Source organism: Neurospora hispaniola (assembly GCF_033458365.1).
Source record: "Neurospora hispaniola strain FGSC 10403 chromosome Unknown B0T23scaffold_5, whole genome shotgun sequence".
NCBI classification, from domain to species: domain Eukaryota; kingdom Fungi; phylum Ascomycota; class Sordariomycetes; order Sordariales; family Sordariaceae; genus Neurospora; species Neurospora hispaniola.
This window is the reverse complement of record NW_026944410.1, coordinates 776,936-799,550: the sequence shown is the minus strand read 5'-3', so window position 1 is coordinate 799,550 and position 22,615 is coordinate 776,936. Positions and strand designations below refer to the sequence as shown.

Genomic DNA, 22,615 nt, shown 5'->3' with positions numbered 1-22,615 from the left:
ATTGTTCCAGCCTCGGGACCACTCGATTCGGACCACTCGACGACCACTTGGCAAACCTGAGAGATTTCCCCTCCTCAGCACCACTCCTACCAGACTGAGACTTCGTAGGGGAACGGCAAGTACATCTGTGACACCACTGTCAGTCTGCGGCCTAAACAAAAAAGTCTTCAGGAGAATGACAGGAAAACAAACTGCGGGCTTTATCCAGTGAATGTAAATGATTTCTCAACTTACAAGTCTCCCTTTCATTCCAAAACTCTATCTGCACTGGAAGTAAGTACAGTAATGGCGGAAGGTACTATACAACTACTGAAAACTGCAAGGGCCTAGTGTCATGCGGATGTCTTCCATGGCCGATGTTTATAGTAGAACATGGACTAGAAGCGAGTGGACTACAATAAAAACAGTTGACGGACTGGAAGTATACAGTAGGGAGATCACGGAAGTTCGTTCGCTTACAGTTAACCACTGTGGCCTCGATGATGTTCATCTTCTCAGAATAACAGTAGGAGTACATAGACAGTACAAGAAAGCGATCAACTTACAAAGCTATCTACCTATAGTCAGAAATATTGAGCAAAGGAACACACCAGCGCGCGCTGGATGTCTTTCCACTTTATTGCAGTTACCAATGCCCACCAAAGGCATCAAGACGTATCATTTTCTACATGGTCTCTTATTCGAATCTTCCACTATGACTGTGACAATTCTCGCATCTAGAATTTCAGAGAGTGTTCAAGCCACATTCGAAGGCTTTTTGATGGATCTGGGGACTTTCAACAGCTTGGTTTGTAGTTCACTTGATGGCAATGCCACAAGCGAGAAGCAAAGGACACGAACAGACGAAACACAGCACGCCTGACACTGGACAAATTTCTCCCTTTAGGATGTGAATCTATATACCTTACCGAACGAGTTTGGTCGATATATCATTAACCCTTAGGTAGCAAATCTTGATAGAACTGCGATGTATCATTAGTCAATTCGTGGTATATATCTAGATACATAGAAAGGATAATCTACCGCTCCAGGAGCAGGCTACTGTTTTATACCTTCTTCCAACCGAGCCACATCATCAGAAGTCCACAGGTAAAAGGCTCAATATTTGATGGACAGACTCCCCGGTTACTAACAGCGTCTTCATTACCATATGGACATATGATGGCGTCAAGCCAGTGTAGGTTATGATTTGTTGGCTTCTTACATCCTCTTGTAATAACTTGTATGTTTGACTTGCATCCCGCAACACCTACATCATGTTACATTGTACCTATCCCTCTAGTGTATTGAGACAGTACTATGCCTTGCATGAAAGAAAAGACCTAGTATATCACACCCCCAAGGCATCTCTATCCACGCAGGTCAGATAGTGAACCCCCGTGTTTGGCCACATGTAGGCTTGCGAAGGGGTTCGGTTCCTTGACGTGGGTGCCAAGTAGTCTGACTTGCCTTGGACTTGGAAGTAATTTTGTATTGGGTATATCACTGTGGTGCCCCAAGTACAATGCCGCGTTGATCGACCTTCTTCACTTCGCGTCCGAGTAACCTTGCTATGCTCTTCACTGAAAAGTATTGCTGTTCTGTATTAGCTCTCTGTTCAGTGTTTTCCTCAACTCTGTGTCAACCAAAAAACGAGCGTAGCTCTTTGAAAGAAGTTGTTGCTCCAGACGTACCATTAGCAGGCCTCCTTTGCAAGCGGGATTAATGCCTATTTACTTCCAGCTCAATGCCTCTTAAAGGGGTTAGCCTCTTTATGGAGGCAATCTTTTCAGCCTCACGGATTGTATTCATGTTCCCTACAACAAATAGCCTATCCAAGCCCTTGTTCTCGGGATGTAATTTGAGGTTCTTGTGGAACAGGGCCCGGCTGGGGATCGAAAGATTCCGAAGCTGAGGGCAGCTTGAAACAACACCGACAATTAGATCTTCTGAGCCAGGTCCATGGACTATCAACCGTCCGTTGGTGTAAACTGCCATTCGCCTCAGAGGCTGTGGACGGGAAAATTCAGGCAGCTGGCAGCAAGAAAAAGATCGAAGCATCGAGCAAGTCTTCGACGCCAATACGCTACGCAGAATTGGGACGAGATAGTTAGCATCAACGATCAATCTCAGACTTCTTAGACCGACAAAATGGCCGCACACGAATGCGGTTTGTAAGTCAGTCATAAACTGATCTAAAATATCTAGAAGGTTGGGCGAGATGGGCCAACATGGGTAGGTCTGTATCCGGACATCCAGCCCCTTCAAGGCTGGCAGACCCGCCATAGGTCTTGTAAGGTTTTGTCCCAACCGCTCCATTTCTTCCAGTAGCTTCTGACTCCTCTCCTCCCACTCACTGGGTTTTGCGTCATTTGTACAATACCTGCTGAGTGCCTTCATGTCGATGTCGATACGAAGCCTTTGGATACGGTCCAAGACGGGGCGGTTGGATTTCTTACCCCAAAAACTGAGGCAGCGGGACCAGAGCCGGGGAAAATAGTGCAGAGCGAGGGGTGTGTATATAAATATATGCGCTTGGGCCGCATGGTAGAAGCTACGGCTGATGAGAGGGAGTTTGAGGAGTTGGCGGTAACTACATCTAGTACAGGCACCCTTGGTGCTGAGCCAGATAGGGCAGAGGGACCGAGAATGATGTTCCAAACCGGACGCGTACTCATACACATATGGTGGGAGGCTGGCCCAAAGTTCAGAGATGATCTAGTTAGGGCTGGAGATGAGTTTCTGATTTGAATTGGCGAAGACGGTGACGGAAAGGAAGGAAGGAGTTTCTGACTGACCATGTACACGATATCGTAAGGAAGTTGATCAAGTGTGAGACCTGTACTTGGTTGAGGCTCTGGCTCTGGCTTTGATGACTCTAGCTCTAGCCATGACTCCACATCTGACTCTGAAGGTGATTCGGGCTCTGGCTCTGGCTCTGGCTCTGGTTCTGGCAGTACTTCAGAGGCTGCAACGACTATCTCGCCTTTCTTTTGGTTGGCACGCTTTCTTCTTTTCGGTCCAACCATGGGATATGGGTTTTTCTTTTTCTTCTTTCTGCTTTCTTGCAAAGCGACGATCTTCTTTTCTCTTCGGGCTAGCATCGTGAAAAGTGCTGATGAGTGTTGACCGAGCGAGACACTGACTTGGGCGAGGTGTGATCGCGCGGAAACATTGGAAGGCGGGCATACTTACGCTGCATTTATATGGGCATATCTGACCAGGAGATACCATTGTCCTCAAGTGACGGAAGGAACTCGACGGGAGTAGGTGCCAGCATCAGACGCACCCATGGTGATGGATCGGGCAGCGAAGGGAAACGAGAGTGGCAAAAGCTCTCATTGTGTGCGAAAGAGGTCAGACCCAAAAGAAATGGATATGTAAGAGAATAAGAGCAGAGGTGTGCAAGCCAAGAGGCTTCTCCTTTGCTCCGTTAATGAAATTGCGAAGCTTGCCTCATAAAAAGGCCGAATGAATTTGGTGACTCAATCGACGGAGAAGAAGACGGGTCAGGCAGAAGCCCATGATCGCCCCGACCTGCAAGGTGTCTGTTCTTGCACCTCAGCGCATTGTACAACCCAGATATCCAGCAGACGGGAGCACCTTCCATTTTCAGCACGACGGGACGTTGTCCTCGGCACATCAGGCAGGTTCCAGCACACCAGGCTCCTGCCTCCCCTCGGTCGCCACTCCTTCCTCCCTTCCTCCCTTCCTTCCATCTCAACCCGCAGAACAGACCGCCCAACAGCGCGGTACATAGTCGACCTCCCCAGCACCTTCTGTCACCAACAACCGCTTTGGTCGAGTGGCGTAACGGCCTACCGTCCTAACACTTATCTCAGACCACCCACCCACCACACCCGAAAAAGATACCTACCTGTCGGTTCGGGAACGATGATGTACATTCAAGTAACCCAAAGAGCGTTCCACATCGTAGACCGCGACCACTTGCTACTTCAATGCAAGTGGGATCTGTTAGTATCTGCAGCGACAGAAGAAGGTAATCAATCATAATCATGAGCATACAAAAGAAACATTCAAGAATAAAAACGGTTCAAGGTGTTTCGATGGTTCGTTGAGATGCCACTCGATTGAGCGGTTGTTGGCAATTTTTGGTATCCTTTTGTACCTTCTTCGGTGGTTAAAGGGGGAAATGGGTTGAAGAAGGGGGAGGTGATGGGTTCAAACCGCGAGTTGTGCCTTTGATTTTCTCTTCTTCTTTTCACGACACTCTTCTGATTACAAGCTTGCTTTATTACTTCCATTTGCTCTCTACCTAGATCCAGCCCTCATCCAATGCCAGTCTTCCATCTACTTCTACCTTGTCTGTAAGTGCGACCTACTGTCCATACTTTGCGAGGCTCGAGGCATTCACTCCTTACTGTGACCCTATCGTCAGCCTTCGAAAACCTCTAGGACTATGTCTTGACCCTGAAAGACCTTCACGCTATGTCACCCGTCGCCACTTTCGACCTCAACCCTTCTCTTCACCTGCGTCTTAGATCCTTTCTTCACGTCATGGACCTTCATTTTAACAAACACGGACAACCGCCTTCTGTCCGTCCACACTAGCGCCTTTCTGCTGTTGTTTCACTTGCGTTGCTGATGACGAAGTTGTCAGTGAGACGGCGTACGCAGGCGCAAAGTCGTTGTTCTGTTAGCAATTGGATTTACTCCGCATCAATGGAATTTGAAAAATATAATATACAAAGATCTTCAATGATGTGTTTTAGATTGGCATACTCCTGTTAGCTCGATAAAGAGTCGATGACTGAAGTCTTCAACTTACTTGGTACACGATATCATAGGGAAGTCGATTCATAGTGGAGTCGTATGATGACTTTTTCGGAGAGCCCCAGGCCAAGAGGGCAGACACTCGTCCTCAAATATATATAAATGCTCCCACATTAGAAACGTCCGGTAGATTTTGGTCAATAATCGCTCAAAAAACAGGGAGGAATACCACTTACACACACACGTAAAAAAGACGAATGACACAAGCAACTCAACGTGCAGTAGCAAAAAGAGAACACGAGCATGAGAAAGATCAAGTCGGAGACAACAGAAGCCAAACACCATGTCAAAAATAGTTGCAAGATACCTCTATATTCACACAGATGTGCCACCATGATCCATTCCATTGGCAATCTAGGAACATGTAAGTCATGGCCCATAATCATCAGCTTATATCCCAGTAGCAACCATAGACAACAACATGTGGCTCTTCCATAGTGAATCATTAACCGGCTACACGGCTTTTCTTTATCGGCAGAATTCCTGGACTTTTGGTCCCCACAATCACAGCGCCGTTGGCCCTTGGAAGACGAGCCTACCTCCCTCCATGACCTGTAAGCTGTGACACTCTAGCTCCTTTTGCAAAAGCTCGTAATCGGGGCGTATGAGCTTGTACTGGCCCCATGATGGTGTAAACACAATCGGGACGTCTCCTGAAACAAATAGATCGGTTAGCATCAAGCCTTTGTAAGCCAAGGAGCCCGTTGTCACCAACTCATAAGACGTCTGCGCGCGAACGTGACGTCCTCAAGTTCCACTGATGTATGGGGCGCCACCAAGTCCTCCAAAAATGCCAACGGCTTCCACTTTTTGACAAGAACCCTGCCCACAATCAGCTTGTCTAAGCCCGTGTTTTCCGGATGAAGCTGGGGCATTTCGTGAAATGTGAAAAGACAAAGTTCTTTCAGGTTAGGACACAGCTCCACCAAGGTCAGAACCGCCTCTTCGGCGGCCATCACTGCATCCTGATCTTCCACGGAGCCGATCGCCTGACATCTATCACAATGAACCGTCTTCAAGTTCACGCAAAGCTGCTTCGATCTCGTTGCGTCCAATAGAATCTCCACGAGCTGGTCTGCAGGCGCCTTCACCCTCAGGCTGGTCAAGTGGTCGAACCTCCCGTTGCTCAAGGCACACCCAAAATCCCTGACAATCCTAAGAACAAGGTCAGGGATGGTTCTGTTGACAACGAAATCGTCACTGTAAACGTTGGTGAATGTGTCAACGCTAAAAATCAACTCCCTCAGGCTGGGTAATCCAACCATGGGCAGTTCGAGCTGATTCATCAAATCAACCATCAAAGCTCGTAGTTGCCGCTCCTTGGCTGCAGAAAGAGCCAGCGCTTGATTCTGTGGGGTATTCTTCTCGACAAAGCAATACTTCGAAATTCCATGGCTCTTGACAGCAATCTTCAGCCTCCTCACCTTCACCCTCAAATCTTCCGTCTCATTACTAGACCAAAACTGCAAGCATTGCGGCCAACGATCAAATTCATGAAAGCTTAGCGGGACATGCTTCAAGATGTGCGGCATAACAGCGTGGTAGAAGGCTTTGGAGACGAAGCAAAATTGCAGAAGTTGTTGAACGGAAGGGTGGGAGTGGAAGTCATGGTCGAGAATTTCGCAGGCCGTGGGAAGGTGGAGGACGCAGAAGTAGTGGATAATCTGGAGGAAGGGCGCGGTGTTAGTAGTGAAGAAGATATGGCCAAGGTACTGGAATAATTTGGGAGGATGGTTGGTGTTGTAAGCCGAAAAACTCATAGGATGATCGGTTGATAAGTTGAAGAGGATGAGTTGCTTGAAGAGAGGAGTAAAACCTGGACTGGAAAAAGATGACCGTAAGTGTGGCCCTTCATCACACCTAGAAAGGATTTCAGGTAAAACATAGAATGCACCTGCCTGCGAGGATGGACCAGGTCATTCCCGGGATGGATTGGTAGTGCACAACACAACGTACTATCCAAGGTCTGACAGGATGGAAATGACGGCAAAAGAGATGAACGACGATGGAAGAGTTCACATGGACAAGTACGAAGTAGAACATCCACCGGATCCCAGAAGTTGAACTCATTATTTGGAATAGTCATATGCGCCGTCCCAAGAGCAATGACAGGCAGGAAAAGCGGGGAATCACTTACGCAGTAGAGAACGTCGTGAGGAAGAAAGGGTCTCATGTTGCCCAGTAATGACTGCCCTTGGTTGAATGATGCCACTTCGATACTGATGGGAGAGAATATGGGATATTTGGGTGTGGGAAGATGGTTAATTGGTGGCTTGAGGGAGAGGGGAGTAAAGGAGTGCCAGCTTGGGTCTAAATACTAAGTCCAGAGGTACCAAGAGGAGACTCAGTGTCGGTGGGGTGCTCTTTCCAGACGTTAGGTAGACTACAATGGGGAGCGACTTCCCAAGTGCATACGGTCAAACCAACCCGGTGCAGGAACATACATCTCTCTATGGAATAAAAGCTTAGCGCAGTGAATGGCAGAGTGGCGGCAGCCTTGTTTCGCGTACAAACGATGGGTGTTCTTGTCACTTTCCAATCCCTAATTATTGTAAGATGGAAGTACCATGCTATGCTTTTATAACCATGCAGCGGGAGGTGTGAAAGTTGGGTGCTGTGGAACTATGGCGAATGTCCAGTGAGGGCCAGTTGAAACCGGGCTTCTCGACCAAGGTGTTCCGATTCTCCATGGTGCTCGAATACTGCTGATCAGAAGGATGTCTTAGAGATTGATGCCCAGGAAGAAGTCAAGAAGGCATAAACCTTCTTCGCTCACAAGGATGACCTGTTACAAGGCTCAAAGAATTTTCTTCCCAACATCTTTGATCCAGTCAGTACGCGCTTCGAGCCGAAGCAATTAGTACCATCTGGAAGTTTGGCACCCAACAAGGCAATGGAAATACTCAGAAACTTTGTGGTTCATTTGGTTGACGTATTCAGAAAGGCTTCCATAGTCCGTAAATCTCACTGTCAGTAACGGAACGTACAAGGTGAAAGGTAGGTAGATTCGAGACGTTGCTGAAGTCGATGATTGAGTATCACCTTGATTCATTCATCCTGCCAGCTCTCTTGGATTCTTCGCCTGGATATTGCAGCCATAGCCGTCAGTATTGTCACACCCCGGGGCAGATTCGCAGGGCCAAACATCCGTACGAGGGAATCTTTTCAGGATCAGCAACATTTGCGGTTGATTGTTAGATAAAGCAAAGTTAAAAGGTTAAACACGATATTCAAATGTCAGGCCGTACACTTTACAAACGCCAGAGGCAGAGGCGTTGGCAATTACAGGGTCGAAAGTCATAGCCCCTGAATGCTTTGTTTACTTTGGTCGATCTTGTAGGGTCATGGTTACATAATCCGGGTCAAGGAGTCTGGAATACGGCCAAGGTCATCATATCACAAGAAGGAAGCACACAGTAGGGTCAGGACGTATCCATTCGGAGCAAATCTCATCTGTTTCAAGATCCCCAAACTTCACAAATCGCACCACATGGCAAGGGCGGGATAACGATTAAGTCCACCCCTCTTGACCCCACAGGGCATTCCCTCTTTCCAGACAGCATATACAAGAGTAGATGGCGCCAGATCGAGTATCTTTCCCTCATTAGTGCGGTCAAGTTTGACCCGTTGCCAGGGGATAAGCGGTTTGCAAGAAGCCAGAGCCAGATTCCATTGTTGGGGGTATTCATGATCAATTCGTGTTGGAAATCGGTGGGCGAGGTTCAAGCCACAAGTCCAGTCTCCATCACGCCTCCATTACGCCATTTTGGACCCAGAAACCGAATGTGTTTTTTCGATTACAACTGTTTACCAGCTGGACTCCTTGGCCTCGGTGGCGGCCCAGTCAGCAGTGGTGGCAGGGGCAGTAGCGTCCCAGTTGGGGGCAGCGGCACCGGGAGCGGCATCGGACCACTCACCGGTGGCGGGGAAGCCAGCGGGGGCAGCCTCCCAGTCACCAGTGGCGGGGAAGCCAGACTCAATGGCGGCAACACCCTCCTCCTCAACACCAGGGAGCTTCTCCTCCTCAACCTTCTCCTCGGCCTCAGCCTCGGGGTCGCGGTCTGTAGGTTAATAGTTAGAGACATGGTCCCGCAGACGGTCACGGGGGCTCCGGGGGATACATACAGAAGTAAAGATCGACCATGACGTCCCAGGGGGTCTCGCGGTTGTAGATGGTACCGCGGAGGCGGAGGACCTCACGGGCAAGCATCCACCAGACGCAGCCGATGGCGTGGCGACCCTTGTTGTTGGTGGGGATGGCAACATCGACGTACTCGGTGGGCGAGTCGGCATCGCAGAGGGCAATGACGGGGATGTTGACGTAGGAAGCCTCCTTGATGGCCTGGGCATCAGTGCGGGGGTCGGTGACGATGATGAGGCGGGGCTCCTTGAAAGAGCGGGTGATGTAGTTGGTGAAAGAACCGGGGGTGAAGCGACCGGCGATGGCCTGAGCACCGGTGTGGGCGGCGAACTTCAGGACGGCACGCTGACCGTAGGGACGGGCAGAGATAACGCAGATGTCGGCCGGGTTGTCGATGGCGGCGATGATGCGGGCAGCAAGGACGATCTTCTCCCTGTGGTGAGCCAGCACTGTCAGCCATTGTGGCCTTTGTTCGAGGTATCCTGGTGACCATGTCTCCTCCATTTGGATACCATCCACTCATGCGATCGATCGATCCTCCACATACCAGGTCTTGCCAACGTTCAAGATGTTGACACCGTCGGCGCGAGTCTTCCAGAGGTAAGCTGCAGATTCAAGTCAAGTCAGAAATTTGTCCGTGCGATCGCAAGTCGTTCTAGCTTCGACATGTGTGGATATATCGATAGGGAGTGCATACGCTGCATGTGAACACCGAGGCTGTTCGCAATCGCACAAAGTCAGCATTTCTTGGTCTCATTTTCTCTCAGCCATGTCGCCGGCGAGGTAGATTTCGCAAAAACGCACTTCTTGGAGCCGATGTGGCACTGAGCAGCAAGGAGCTGCTCAATATCGGTGCTCGTGGCATTGAAGATGGAGGGGAGGTTAGCGGGCGCCATCTTGACTGATCTCTGGCCTTGCGGTGTGAGGACTGAGGAGGTGTCAGGAAGACGGCGTGGAGGGTGAATATATTTTTCTTCTAATTCAACCAGGCCAGCCAAAGTCGCGGGACGTCCGAGCTTTCTGCCTCTGATTTTCGCACACAAATTCAATTTTGTGGAGTGCCGCGAGTGCGCCGACTGCCCCGCCAGGGCTGTGCAGTTGGTTGACAGTTGACCGTGCCAAGCCATTGAAGCATGGTACGTATCCTTTACCTTGGTCATCAGGCCCGCATCCAATCAGGAGCTCCAAATACCTTTGGCCCCACTGAATCTCGACCTCGACAAGGCCTCTTTTCTGAATTTGCTTGTTTGCTCTACCCTGGATGGTCGGGCCTCAGGATGACCGTTGAGCTGGTCCACTTCACAGCCGGCAAAGCCAAATTGAGAGATGCGCTAGCCCCATCCTAGCCTAGCGCAATTGGAACCCAAATTTTGGTCCAGGTGCGGACCGACACGGGAAGTTGTTCAACATCGGCCGGACCGTGACCTGGAGGGACGAGGAGGGACCGCCGGGCCAAGCTGCGAGACTTGAAAGAAAGTTGTTGCGCCGACTTGCACTTCGAGACCGACCACGCCGGTGCACCTCCACCACCACCACCACCACCACCACACACCCAACCAACCAACCATGCCTCCCAGGTTACCTGGCCCTCAAGGGCTTCGCAGCCTCACACGTACGTGAGCTCTTATTTACCTTTAAACTTTTTGCCATGCCGTCCATGATGTCCCCCGCCAAACACACCTACGTACTGACATGTTGCTCTGGAAACGACAGTATGTCTTCGCCCCGCCGTCGCCTCTCCGGCGCAGGCCCTGCAACCTCTCATCCAAACCGCCAACATCTCCCAGAAAGAAAAGAAGCGTAAAATGAAGCAGGACCCTTACGGCTGGGCCCAGGCGCAACAGCGCAAGGCCGTCAACGTCAAGCGCCAGGCCGAGCTTCAGGCCCAACGCGACGCCGCATGGGGCGACCCGGTCAAGGGTATCACGACACCCTTCGTCGAGTCCTTCGACAGCGCCGGCCAGGCTTCCGTCTCTCCGCCCAAGGTCGGCCCCGACGGCCAGCTTGTTGAGGAACCCAAGCCCCTCCCGACCTCGCCGCACCTACGGAATTACCTGCTCAACAAGGACGAGTTCGACAGCGCCATTCAGTACGCCGAGCACATCTTGAAGCCCATCAAGGCCGAGGACCGCTCGACGGCCGACCCGGAGAAGGAGGACGAGGAGGCTCGCGAGCACGCCGCCAGACACGCCAAGGCCGTCGCCGCCCTCGAGCGTATCGCGAAGCTTGAGCATGGTGGTGCCAAGGACCGCAAGCACGCCAACATCCGCCGCTGCATCGAGACTTTCGGTCGCCACATTACAGATCAGAGCCTTGAGAGGCCGACGCCGCCGCTGGCGCGCGGAGTGGAGCCCAAGCCCCAGCCGGTGCGGGCAGGCCCGGACACGGGCAGCAGTGAGGTGCAGATCGCCATCCTGACGTCCAAGATCCGGGCGCTCAGCAAGGCGCTCGAGGGCCACGGCGGCAACAGAGATAAGAACAACAAGCGCAGTTTGCGGAGGCTGTGCCACAAGCGCCAAAGGCTGCTGAGGTACATGGAGCGCAAGGAGAGAGGCAGTGGAAGGTGGCATCACATGCTCGAGACCCTCGGTCTGACGCCCGCCACGTGGAAGGGTCAGATCACCCTCTAATGCATTCAACGCACCCGGTTCGGTTGTCGTGTGTGTTTGTGTGTGAGTGAGTGGAAGAAGATGTGATTTCCAGTCGTAGCATGAAAGCGTGTGTAACAAAACAAAGAGGCCTTCTCTATGTACAATACAACAATAAACAATAACCGGAGAAAACCAAGGGGCGCACGCGGGGGCAGGCCATGTCGATGATGATGATACCCCTTTTGTGTTCCCCAAGCGTCCAGATATAATACTTTGGCCATAACGCGCCCAATACGCCTTTTCTCCCCTTCCCATTTCTTGGTCATTGATAACATGCACTGACAACCCGGCTCAAGCAAAACATCGGGGGAGGACGAGGTTCCTCTGATAAAAATGCAACCTAAAAACCAAACCTCATTACGACAACTTACTGCTCTTTAGAAAACGCTGATGTAGTTGTTGATCCTCTCCTTCTGGTTCTGCGCTATGCACTCGGCGATCCAAGTGATATTGCGGATTTCCTATATGTCACATTAGTCAACAGAGGTTCAACGAACAACACAGGGGAACCCTAATCTCACCTGCTCTCTCAACTTGACCCACGCATACACTATGGCATAGGTGAACTGCCTTGTGAACGCCATCTTGGAGATCTCCATCTCCTTCTGGTAGAACATGTCCTCCAGACTCTTGCCCTCAGTTCCGCCACCGCCCATGTTACCGGGGCCGCTGGGACCGCCTCCGAGACCAGCAGCATCGAAGAACGACTTGTAATCAGCCACACCCTCAACAGCTAGCCTCACACCCTCGAAGTCATCTGCCCGCGACAACATGAGCGTTCCCTCCGGGTACAGCTGCCCAAAGTTAGGATAGAGCTTCTTACGGTCCGCCTTGGACAGCTCAGTGCCGAACGAGTTAAGAGTGATGTTGATAGCCCGCCTATCCGCCTCAAACTCCAGCAACTCCGACATCACCTCGGCAGTCGGGGTCCCGGCCATATCGGGGTGGGTGTTGACGAAGTGGTAAAAGTCCTCGAGGTAGTTCTTGTACAGCGTGTTGCGCACAATCTCGATGTTGAGCTCGTCCAGGTCCTGGAGCGACAGGCTGCTCTTAAAGTACGGGGCCAGTGGGGTCTCGATCATGACGCTGTTGTACAGCTCCTCGATGTTGGTGGCCACGCAGAGAACGGGCATAGTCTCGAACCAGCCGAGCGGGTGGCAGCGCTCGAGCAGTTCGCGCGTGTCGCGCTCGTGAAGGGTGCCCGTGATGAGCAGGGCGACGTTGTCGATCATGTAGCCGTAGGTGAGGTAGTCCATGAACTTGGCCAGGGAGCCGGCCGCGTTGGCGCGGACATAGCGGAACTCGGAGACCAGCTTGTCGGTGGTCTTGGCAGCGAGAGCGGAGGTCGAAGGCTTGGGCGGGAGAGAGGCGAGGAAGTCGCCGTATGCAGGTCCGAGTTGGAGTTTAAGGTCTGTGGGCAATGTTGTTAGGGCGATGTGGATGGAGGTGATATGGGTCGGGGATGGAGATGAGAGAGAGAGGCTCACCATCAATCGACTCGCATTGCGTCATGTTGGTATAGTTGGTGCTCGTCAACAGGCTGTTCCTGTATCCACGGACGATACCCTCAATGTAGCTGTTGATGAATGATGGTCAGCACTGGATCTGCAGATTAGAAATCAGACAACATACCCATTGTTGACGTTGAATAATAGGCCCTCCATGTTTGCGGTTGGAGTTGGAGGTGGTGATGTCGGGTTCAAGCGACCGAGTCCAGTGTTCAACAACAGCAGATGGATGGCACTCCCTGTCTGGGCTGCTCTTGTCGTTGTTGGAGCTCCAGTTGTCCATCGAGGTCACAGGCGGGCACACACACACACTCACGGCAGCGACAGGGCCGCGGGAAGGCTGCGACAGGGCGCCCACCATCGGCGCTTCAGAGAGAGGGTTGGACCGTGCATGACGGGTCTTGGCATCTCCAATTCAGAGCGGCCAGAGGCGAGGGTTGATGGAGAGAAAGTTGGCCGTTGAAAAGATACGTACAATAGCCGAGCTCGGGCCACCTCTGGCCTCTTCGACCCCACACCGGGCTCTGATTGGGGGAACGGGCGCCATGGATTTCGGTGAGTGGGCAGGCAGAGTGTGGGCAGAAGTGGGTGCTCCAAAGTCTGGTGGAAAAAAATTGTTCTTTGCTCTCGACTTTTTTCTCCCCTCGAGGCTCGTGGTGAATATCGCAAAAAAACAGCACACCCACTTGCTGTTTCCCAACGACAATTGCCAGCGCGTTCGGGATCCAAACACCAAACCGCAACCATGCCTCTCTTTATCCTAACAGAAACCAGTGCCGGGTAAGTGCCATCACATCAATTCACGTCCATACACAACGGCGGCGTCGTCCATGCCTGCATATGCGGAGGCTTCAAGTTTGAATCGTCCAATTCGGCTGCGATCAGACCGAGAGGTCTCCCCTTCCGTCTCGAAGTTCAACAAACACCTACCTACCATAGTTCAACATGTCTAACAATTCCCTACAGTTATGGCCTGTTCAAGGCGGCAGACAAGAAGCTGCTGTCCTCGGACAACCTCGCCGAGCGTCTCAACAGCGTTGAGAAGATCACCAAGGAGTAAGTTGCCTCGTCACATCATGGCAACAAGATGCAATTGACCAACACGCGTGTCCCTACAGGATCAAGTACAAGGAGTTCGCCAAGTTCGAGAGCGCCGCCACTGCCCTCGAGGAAATCGCTGGTGTTGTTGAGGGCAAGGTCACCCCTAAGCTGAACAGCCTGCTTGCCGAGATTGGAAATGAGAAGAAGGTCACCCTCGCCGTTGCCGAGAGCAAGCTCGGCGCTGCCATCAACAAGATCCCCAACCTCGACATCCAGCCCATTGCCGACTCCACCACCACCGACCTCTTCCGTGCCATCCGCCAGTACCTTCCCGAGCTCATTCCTGGCATGCTCCCCGAGAACTTCAAGGAGATGTCCCTCGGTCTCTCCCACTCGCTCTCGCGCCACAAGCTCAAGTTCTCCCCCGAGAAGGTCGATGTCATGATCGTCCACGCCGTCTCGCTCCTCGACGAGCTTGACAAGGAGCTCAACACCTACGCCATGCGTGTCAAGGAATGGTACGGCTGGCACTTCCCCGAGTTGGCCAAGATCCTTCCCGACAACCTCTCTTATGCTCGCATCATTGTCACCATGGGCATGCGTTCCAACGCCACGACTGCCGACTTGTCCGAGATTCTTCCCCACGAGATCGAGGCTGCCGTCAAGGCTGCCGCCGATATTTCCATGGGTACTGAGGTTTCCGAGGAGGATCTCCAGAACATCAAGTACCTCGCTGAGCGCGTCATCGACTACTCCGTTTACCGCAAGCAGCTCTCTGACTACCTCGAGAACCGCATGCGCGCTATTGCTCCCAACATGACCGAGCTTGTCGGCGCTCTTGTCGGTGCTCGTCTCATTGCCCACGCTGGTTCCGTCATGAACCTTGCCAAGAACCCCGGTTCCACCATCCAGATTCTCGGTGCCGAGAAGGCCCTTTTCCGTGCCCTCAAGACCAAGCACGCCACTCCCAAGTACGGTCTCATCTACCACGCTTCTCTCGTTGGCCAGGCTTCTGGTGCCAACAAGGGTAAGATGGCTCGTCAGCTCGCCTCCAAGGTGGCCCTCGGTGTCCGTACCGATGCTCTTGCCGAGTTCCCCGAGGATGCCGATGACGAGACTCGCGCCAGCCTTGGTATCCGCTCCCGTGCCAAGCTTGAGAACAACCTTCGTCAGCTCGAGGGCAAGCCCATTGCCAGCAAGGGCGTCTCTGTCGGCCCCAACGGTATCCCCGTCGCTTCTGCCCCCAAGTGGGACATCAAGGAGGCTCGCAAGTACAACATTGATGCTGACGGCTTGGCCGCTGATGCTGAGGCTCCCAAGAAGCCCCTCATCCAGGAGGTTGAGATGCAGGATGCTCCCGCCGATGAGGATGAGGAGATGAAGGATGTCTCCAAGAAGTCCAAGAAGGACAAGAAGGAGAAGAAGGACAAGAAGGACAAGAAGGCCAAGAAGGAGCTTGACGACGAGGACTTTGAGCGTCTTGCCAAGGCCGCTGGCATGTCTGTCGACAAGTTCAAGCGCCGTTTCGAGCGCGGCCAGATCAGCATCAAGGAGGACGGTACCCTCGAGATCCTTAGCAAGAAGGACTTCAAGGGCAAGGACGCCGAGGCCGAGGAAGAGGCTGAGGAGGAGGAGAAGCCTGCCAAGAAGTCCAAGAGCTCCAAGCGCAAGGCCGAGGCCGAAGAGGAGGAGACAACGAAAGAGGAGAAGCCCAAGAAGAAGAAGAAGAAGTCCAGCAAGGAGTGATCTCCTTTTCAAGTCTCATCTTGGGAGTTAATTACCGCTCCGTCTTCCCTTCTTCTTGTTTTGTTTGTCTGTATGATACACCTCCCGGCAAAATTTCGGCTTGTGGTTGATCTCTGGCGTTGGTAATGGGCAATGTGACGGCGTACTGGATGGAGCATTGATTTGAGTTTTAGACAAGAATATTGGTTTTATGTTGTTTATAAAGCGACTCGATTCTCATTTGGATCTAAAAAGGGGGCATTGAGACAGGTGCAGCGGTGGTGATACGCTGCGGCCCGGTTCTTGTCAACGGTTGGCGGAGGCCCGAAGTTGTATTCCTACCTACCTAAATAGCCTCCGTCTGCTGAAGCTTGAAATCGATTGACAGTCAGTAATCCATTGTTGATTCGAGAAGTGAGATCTTGTTCACCTTGACTTTACCTCGAAGTATCGGGCCCTTCCCATGGTGTTGACGTCCGAATTCTAATTTTTATGGTCCTTATCTTATCGCCTCGAGCCCATCGCAATAGCCCCACTAAAATTCCGTCACTGAGCCAAGGAGCGGTCTTCAGCCAGCAGTCGAAGGTCCCTTGCTGCCCTTCGTTTATTTACACCCCATCATTCTTCCCTTCTTCTTCCCTTTACAACAAGAAACTACAAAACCCCCACAACTGCCGTCATGGCAGACTCGGACCGACCAAGGTCGCGTTCGCGATCACCATCGCGCAAACCAAAAATCAACACAGGGGGATTCAAATGGAAGCAAAAGTCCAGCACCAGTTATGACGACAACCAAGACCGCGCCGGTCTGCAGCGCGGCTACAGGGACCGCTCACCCAGGAGGAATCGTGATCGGGATGATGATCGCAACAGAGACAGAGACTTTGGTCGAGACCACGACCGCTCACCACGCAGGAGAGATGACCGCGACCGTGATAGGGACCAAAGAGGAGGAGGAGGAGGAGGAGGAGGAGGAGATCGCTACAGGGACAGAGACAGGAGAGACCGATCCCGCGACCGCCGCGACCGCTCACCAAGGAGAAGAGACGACGGCGACAGATACCGTGACCGTGACCGTGATCGTTCACCCCGCCGCAACAACAACAGCTCACCTCGCCGCGACCGAGACCGATCCCCTCGTCGTGACCGCCCTGACCGGCCCAAGAAAGAAAAGCCAGCAGCAGCAGCTCCTGCCCCAACATCAGGTGGCGGTGGAGAAGAAATGATTATAGTAACAGTCAACGACCGACTCGGTACCAAGGCGCAAATCCCCGCTTTCCCCTCGGACACGATCAAGCAGTTCAAGGTCATGGTGGCGATGCGGGTCGGTCGCGAGCCGCATGAGATCCTGCTGAAGAGGCAGGGCGAGAGACCGTTTAAGGATCAGCTGAGCTTGGCGGACTATGGAGTTAGTAACGGGGTGCAGATTGATTTGGAGGTTGATACTGGTGATTAAGGGAACCCTAATGGGGGAATGACATGTCGCGTCGTGGATACCCAGGTTGGCAAGCCAGCACACCATTTGTCGTGGTTAGAGTTATATGGCGAAAACGTTGGAATTATTGTATGGACTTTGCGTGGAAATGATACGAGACAGGACTTGGGCGAAACGAAGTGGTATAGTAATCATCAAACCTAGCTACTCGCTCAACGAATAGACTACTTACAAAGTCAACCCCAGATTCCATGAAAAGATATTCCCTCCAAAAAAGAAAAGTAAACCAAATCGCCCACAACACCCAACGATGTGATCACGATTAATCACAACCCATCACTCATAAATCCCTACATCTGTCTCCCAAAACTCTCACCACCCATCACTATCCTCCCCTTTTCCGTCCCCTCCCCCAACAAAACTCCCCGGCATCCCAACACCTCCTCCAGTCCCAGTCCCACCATCCCTCTCCAGCACCTTCCTCCTGTTCCTCTCCCTCTCCCTCTCCTCTCTTCTACTTCCGCCCCCAGTCTTCGTCTCTCCTCCTTCCCCGTGCCCTTGCCCTTGCCCTTGTCCCTGTGCCTGTCCCTGTCCCTGTCCAACACTCACAATCGAACCAGGAGCAGCAACCTTGCTATATTCAGGCGGATCTCCCGGGCTTTCAGCACCACCGTTACCATTACCGTTAACCAGAGAACCATTCACTATCCTTGCTGCGCCGATATTCTCATTATCAGAGAGAGCAGACACGGCTTCACTAGATAGGGAACTTCTACCACTACCACTTCCTCCTCCTGGTTCTTTATTATGGATATCATTGTGTAGACTGCGATAGCTTCGATGGCTCTGGTTGGTATGATGGCTGACGTGGCTTAGATGGCTATTGAGGCTGCTGGGATTGAGATTGGGGGGGAGGTGGTGGTCATTTAAGTCGTCGTCGTCGTCGTCGTCGTTATCTTCGTTGTCGTCATTGTCCAGGTCGGGATCAGGATCGTCGACGTGAGCCTGATAAGCCTGACGGGCGTGTTGCCGGGCGACGACTTGGTTGAGCTGGAACCGGAGAGGGTCATCACGAGAATGGTCGAGCAACTCGTCAGGGTGTTCGTCAGGGGGAATGAGGATTTCGTGGGCGTGACCGTTGTGGAGGAGGATGGAATTTGCGCGCTGGCCCGGACCGGGACGGATGGAGGTGAGGGATTGTTGGGAGAGGCGGCGGGGGAAGGTGGGGGGTTGTGCCGGGTTTGGGCGGGTCGTCATGGTGGTTGGTTGGCCGGTGGTGGATGTGGGTGAGTCTTTGGGAGAGGAGGAGGATCCGCCGCGGGCTTTGAGTTCGCCTTGGGTGATGTAGTGGGCTTTGAGGTCTGTTGAATTGTGTTAGTACTGATGAGGAGAAAGCACAGACGAGGTGGTGGAGGGGGTTTGAGTAGGGGGTAAATAAGGGTTAAGAGGTTGGGAACGTACGATCGAGACAGAAGCCCTCGACGATAACTTTTTCGTGGCATTTGGGTTTTGAGCAACCATCTGTTGTTTTGTCAGCACTTCAGTTTCTGCTTGGACAAAGCCCTCATGATAGGAGAAGAGGGATGGGACATACGAGTCCTGCAAAAGATGGCTAAGCGGTCGACGAACTCGGGACAATCTTGGGCACGACAAGTGTCTACAACTTCGTCAGTATCTCTGGTCTCCAAGGGTCTGGGGTCCCCGAGTGACTTACGCAACGGGCAGAATTTTCCCCTTGGGTTTGGACTAGCTGCCCAAGGTTTTGGATATCGACAGTTGACCTCCGCGCAGCAGTCTGTTCCATGTCAACATGAGTTCCAACTTCATCATCCAGCCAGGGACAAGAACAAGGGCAACTCACGCTCACTGCAAAACGGCTTCGACTGGCTACTTTTGCTACAGCCCCTCTCCCTACATGTATGATTTGCGCAGTAAAGCGATTGCTCGATCTTCATGTCTTTGCAACGGTTTACCGCGCAAGTCGCATCTGATTGTCGGAGTTTAGCAATTGTTTCAAGCAGTGAATGGTTGGATCAAAACAATACTCACGATCGACGCAGAACCTGAGGTACTCCTTCGTGTCGGCGACATTATGCCTTGCTCTGTTGCAATTACTGATGTCACATTTGATGTCTTTCAGATAGTGTTTGTCAGTGGGTTGGCTTAACTACCTCTACCTAGGTAGAGCGAGTGTGATGACTGACGGATGGCACAATAGGGATATTTCCCCTCGACTATCGTTCCACATCCATCCTGCTGGCATTGGTCTGAAGGGAGATGACGACGGTGTCAGTCTTCACGAAAATTATACCCATCATATCCCAAATTTAAGGCAACAGTATATAGATGACTCACGCTCTTCACAGCAAATCTGTTTCTCAAGAACCAGTTTCTTACATCCATCGGCACGACATCCATCTTCATAGACACTCGCTTGTCAGCACTTTTCTTGACTTGAGTCGATTGAAAGATTTAAGCAAAAGCTTGACACTCACGTTCCTTGCAATAGCTAGCCTTGGCCGATGGTTTTCGACGAGGACACCTTCGAATAGTGCACTTGTCTTTGGAGGGAGGTACCCTTTCACATCAGCACAAGTCCCAAACAAACAGCCTCTGGACGTCCAGCAATAAGACTCACGATCAGCACAGTACTCCCACCTCTGGTACACCGGCAGAGAATCACCATGTCTCGATTCGTAGGCTGGATCCAAATACTGAAGTCTCGCCTGGCTGCATTCGGGAACGGGACATCTCGCGTCTATTATAGACATCATATGTTGATCAGTTACAAAGTCGTCCAATGGATGATGGGAAAGAGGACAGTAGATAGTGGAGAGGCAAAGAGGTGAGGTAACCTACGATAAGCACAAACAGCATCATGCGACGGCTTCAGCTGCGTACAAGTCTCGTCATCTCTGAAGAAGTGGGTGCAGGTGTCTATTGTCTCAGTCACCAATGTTAGAACGATGGAGATTTTCATCTGCACATTACTCAGAACAACAGATAGACAGTATGCAGTGCGGATTATAAAAGACAAAAAGAATAGGGTGGGCTAACGAGCTTGACAAAAAGGCGACGCAACAGTCGATGACGCCCCGGCATTCGAATACCGATGTTGATGACCATACCCTCCTCCACCCGCAGCTCCAGCTCCAGCCGGCGATCCTCTGCCCTGCAGAGTGTGGCCATTTCTATCTCTGATGATACTGGCCCGGCGCTCAAGAGGGTCGACGTAGCCTCCTCCTGAGCCTCCTCCTGAGTCGACGGTCTTGAAGAGGACTTCGTGCGGACATCCTTCGAGTCGGCACATGAGTTGGCCTTTGCTTCGGTGGTTCATGGTCGGTAGTACCCTACCTAGGTACGGTAGTAGGAGATCCTGGAATATGGGTGATGATGAGGAAGGATGGTTTTAATCGGTAGGTTGCCGACCTGGTCTCGACTAGATGGCCTGGCCTCGATCAATGAATGGGTTGGGTAAGAACAACCGGAGTGAACCAAGACCGAGTGGTTCAGGTTCTGGTTGTCCAGTTCGTCCAGGTCGAATTGTTCGAGTCACAGATTAGAAAGACACAAAAGAGTTGGAGAAGAATGGAATAACAAACCGACGCAAACAGTATCCGTTGCCCACGGTCAAGGTAAAGGTCAGGTGAGACGATAAGGTAGATAGGAGACTGGGAAAGAAAAAGATAACAGGGCCCTAGTCAAGTCAAGTCAAGTCAAGTCAAGGGAGGACGCAAGGCGAGGTCATGAGCTTCGTGCGGACCGGTGAACTGGTTACAGTAGTATCTGCCAAACAGACAGACTGGCCAGGCACACAAAGACATGTCAAGCAGGCAAGGGGGAGGGAAGGGGTAGGAGGAATGTCAGAACCCTGAAAAGAAAACAGGAATGAAACACTGAATGCGCAAGCAAAGCAGATTAGTACTGAGACCACTCACGTCCTCATGTCAAGTCTAGGTAGTCAAGTCAGAGGAGCCTTTCGGTACGTGGGTAGCTACCTACCTAGGTATGTTACCCAGGCACACCACGTTGTGATCAGCCCTGCCTCCCCTGCCTCCCTTCACCCCTGTACATTTGTAGGAGCTAGGTTCAAGTTGTTGTGTTGATGTTTCACTTGGTTGCCGTTCGGAACCACATTGGCGGGGCATCCGCATCTTTCCACCTTAACTGCACCTTTCATTCAACACCCCACGGCTTTTTTTTTTTTTTTTTTTTTTTTTTTTTTTTTTTTTTTTTTTCATGTTCTTGTTGGCTTGCCCTGACTTCGTTGAGCCGGCTGTCAAAACAAAGAAAATGAAATCCAGGAGGCTAGGACACCACCACCACCTACCTACCTACCTACCTATCTCGGGACGCAATTTCTCTCTCCAATGCACATCAAAAAGTATCGATGCCTCTCGATTGGTGAATGGTCACGACACGCGCCCACTCAGATCTCTAAACATGTTTGGTTGTTGGAGGGAGCCATCTGACTGGTGACTGCAATGACTGTTTGGTATCTTTCTTCTCCTTTCCCCGCGCCCTCACACACACACACACACACACACACACACACACACACACACACACACACCACACACCACACGCATGATCCGTGACATTCGGGGGCGGGCGTTTGAGAAATGGCTGGGGATTATTTTTGACGGGAACCAATGGAAAAGCTGCTTGATGTTGTTTTCCTGGAGAGAGAAAGACTCGCTCGCTGCAAATGATAGGTAGATAGATAGGCGAGGAGAGCAGGAACACTCCCCCGCCTCCGGTATTCTTTTTCAACTTTCCACTGGCGGCGACTTACTAAATAAACGAGTGGGATGTTGTGAATGTGAAAAGCATAAAAATGCAAGCGCCCGGCCAGCCAACGGGTGACGACTGAAATTGTCAAAGAGCGGGGATGATCAGAAAGGCAGAAATGCTTGACGCTGTCGATAAATAAAAAGTATGAAGCACATTCCATCACTTTCTCCATCTCCGTCTGATCTTATCGTCCTCGTCGGTCATCTTCTCCGGAGTCCTTTGATAAGGACGCACTTGCGCAAAAGAAAAGAAAACTTTAATCGATGCAGACTTTAAGTACATATCACTTTTTATCATCGGCGTTGGGTGTGGGGGAGGGGGATGGTCGCTTGATGACGATGATCCTGCCCCGAAAGAGAATGGAGGGATGCAAGTCATATCGAGGCCCCCATCACGTGGAAGCGTATCATCCTCGTGCTGGATGCTGGTCGCGTGTGCAAGTGGTGAGACGCGGTTACGTGCGACCCGGTCAGTTTGGTGTAAGATACTTTGAAGACAACGACTGGAATACCGTCAGCACTTGACTCGACATCCTGACAAGTCCCGT

The 22,615-nt window shown here is 51.8% G+C and overlaps 8 protein-coding genes across 8 annotated transcripts; 3 read left to right on the top strand and 5 right to left on the bottom strand.

The window, feature by feature from the left end:
• Positions 1-1,482: 1,482 nt before the first annotated feature.
• B0T23DRAFT_443305 (uncharacterized protein) lies at positions 1,483-3,083 on the bottom strand (the record flags this gene model as incomplete). The annotated part of the gene is made up of 3 exons (XM_062840853.1): positions 1,483-1,608; positions 1,717-2,697; positions 2,778-3,083. 3 exons carry the CDS (start codon positions 3,081-3,083, stop codon positions 1,483-1,485), a joined length of 1,413 nt encoding a protein of 470 aa, XP_062691539.1.
• A 2,194-nt stretch (positions 3,084-5,277) lies between these two features.
• B0T23DRAFT_359665 (uncharacterized protein) lies at positions 5,278-6,946 on the bottom strand (the record flags this gene model as incomplete). Its single annotated transcript, XM_062836237.1, has 3 exons — positions 5,278-5,426; positions 5,489-6,437; positions 6,911-6,946. The coding sequence occupies 3 exons, from the start codon at positions 6,944-6,946 to the stop codon at positions 5,278-5,280; spliced, it is 1,134 nt and encodes a 377-aa protein (XP_062691538.1).
• A 1,634-nt stretch (positions 6,947-8,580) lies between these two features.
• B0T23DRAFT_405211 (ribosome-associated protein (Rap-1)) lies at positions 8,581-9,810 on the bottom strand (the record flags this gene model as incomplete). The annotated part of the gene is made up of 5 exons (XM_062838969.1): positions 8,581-8,834; positions 8,899-9,347; positions 9,462-9,519; positions 9,612-9,631; positions 9,719-9,810. 5 exons carry the CDS (start codon positions 9,808-9,810, stop codon positions 8,581-8,583), a joined length of 873 nt encoding a protein of 290 aa, XP_062691537.1.
• Positions 9,811-10,370: 560 nt separating this feature from the next.
• Positions 10,371-11,799, top strand: B0T23DRAFT_159668 (uncharacterized protein). The gene is made up of 2 exons (XM_062832704.1): positions 10,371-10,526; positions 10,628-11,799. Exons 1-2 carry the CDS (start codon positions 10,481-10,483, stop codon positions 11,542-11,544), a joined length of 963 nt encoding a protein of 320 aa, XP_062691536.1. The 5' UTR covers positions 10,371-10,480; the 3' UTR covers positions 11,545-11,799.
• On the bottom strand, positions 11,744-13,492 carry B0T23DRAFT_159662 (vacuolar, 41 kDa subunit of H+-transporting ATPase). The gene is made up of 4 exons (XM_062832703.1): positions 13,198-13,492; positions 13,053-13,141; positions 12,087-12,976; positions 11,744-12,026 (listed from the first exon to the last, which is right to left on the bottom strand). Exons 1-4 carry the CDS (start codon positions 13,227-13,229, stop codon positions 11,943-11,945), a joined length of 1,095 nt encoding a protein of 364 aa, XP_062691535.1. The 5' UTR covers positions 13,230-13,492; the 3' UTR covers positions 11,744-11,942.
• A 210-nt stretch (positions 13,493-13,702) lies between these two features.
• Positions 13,703-16,251, top strand: B0T23DRAFT_339569 (uncharacterized protein). Its single transcript, XM_062835861.1, has 3 exons — positions 13,703-13,853; positions 14,040-14,129; positions 14,192-16,251. Exons 1-3 carry the CDS (start codon positions 13,819-13,821, stop codon positions 15,858-15,860), a joined length of 1,794 nt encoding a protein of 597 aa, XP_062691534.1. The 5' UTR covers positions 13,703-13,818; the 3' UTR covers positions 15,861-16,251.
• A 194-nt stretch (positions 16,252-16,445) lies between these two features.
• B0T23DRAFT_359653 (ubiquitin-related domain-containing protein) lies at positions 16,446-17,441 on the top strand. The gene has a single exon (XM_062836236.1). The coding sequence runs from the start codon at positions 16,519-16,521 to the stop codon at positions 17,293-17,295; it is 777 nt and encodes a 258-aa protein (XP_062691533.1). The 5' UTR covers positions 16,446-16,518; the 3' UTR covers positions 17,296-17,441.
• A 205-nt stretch (positions 17,442-17,646) lies between these two features.
• On the bottom strand, positions 17,647-20,611 carry B0T23DRAFT_396528 (uncharacterized protein; the record flags this gene model as incomplete). The annotated part of the gene is made up of 11 exons (XM_062838254.1): positions 17,647-18,635; positions 18,736-18,795; positions 18,869-18,931; positions 18,989-19,069; positions 19,136-19,261; positions 19,324-19,441; positions 19,630-19,722; positions 19,770-19,852; positions 19,913-20,032; positions 20,134-20,189; positions 20,403-20,611. 11 exons carry the CDS (start codon positions 20,609-20,611, stop codon positions 17,647-17,649), a joined length of 1,998 nt encoding a protein of 665 aa, XP_062691532.1.
• Between the last annotated feature and the right edge of the window lie 2,004 nt (positions 20,612-22,615).

What these genes read in the sequence shown, in the direction of transcription:
- B0T23DRAFT_339569 (XM_062835861.1), top strand. Translation starts at nt 13,819, where the DNA reads ATGCCTCTCTTTATCCTAACAGAAACCAGTGCCGG. An exon ending in CTAACAGAAACCAGTGCCGG is followed by an intron (nt 13,854 to 14,039) that starts GTAAGTGCCATC and finishes AATTCCCTACAG; the next exon opens with TTATGGCCTGTTCAAGGCGG. An exon ending in GTTGAGAAGATCACCAAGGA is followed by an intron (nt 14,130 to 14,191) that starts GTAAGTTGCCTC and finishes GTGTCCCTACAG; the next exon opens with GATCAAGTACAAGGAGTTCG.
- B0T23DRAFT_159668 (XM_062832704.1), top strand. Translation starts at nt 10,481, where the DNA reads ATGCCTCCCAGGTTACCTGGCCCTCAAGGGCTTCGCAGCCTCACAC. An exon ending in AGGGCTTCGCAGCCTCACAC is followed by an intron (nt 10,527 to 10,627) that starts GTACGTGAGCTC and finishes TGGAAACGACAG; the next exon opens with TATGTCTTCGCCCCGCCGTC.
- B0T23DRAFT_359653 (XM_062836236.1), top strand. Translation starts at nt 16,519, where the DNA reads ATGGCAGACTCGGACCGACCAAGGTCGCGTTCGCGATCACCATCGCGC.
- B0T23DRAFT_159662 (XM_062832703.1), bottom strand. Translation starts at nt 13,229, where the DNA reads ATGGAGGGCCTATTATTCAACGTCAACAATGG. An exon ending in TTATTCAACGTCAACAATGG is followed by an intron (nt 13,142 to 13,197) that starts GTATGTTGTCTG and finishes ATTCATCAACAG; the next exon opens with CTACATTGAGGGTATCGTCC. An exon ending in GCAATGCGAGTCGATTGATG is followed by an intron (nt 12,977 to 13,052) that starts GTGAGCCTCTCT and finishes CATTGCCCACAG; the next exon opens with ACCTTAAACTCCAACTCGGA.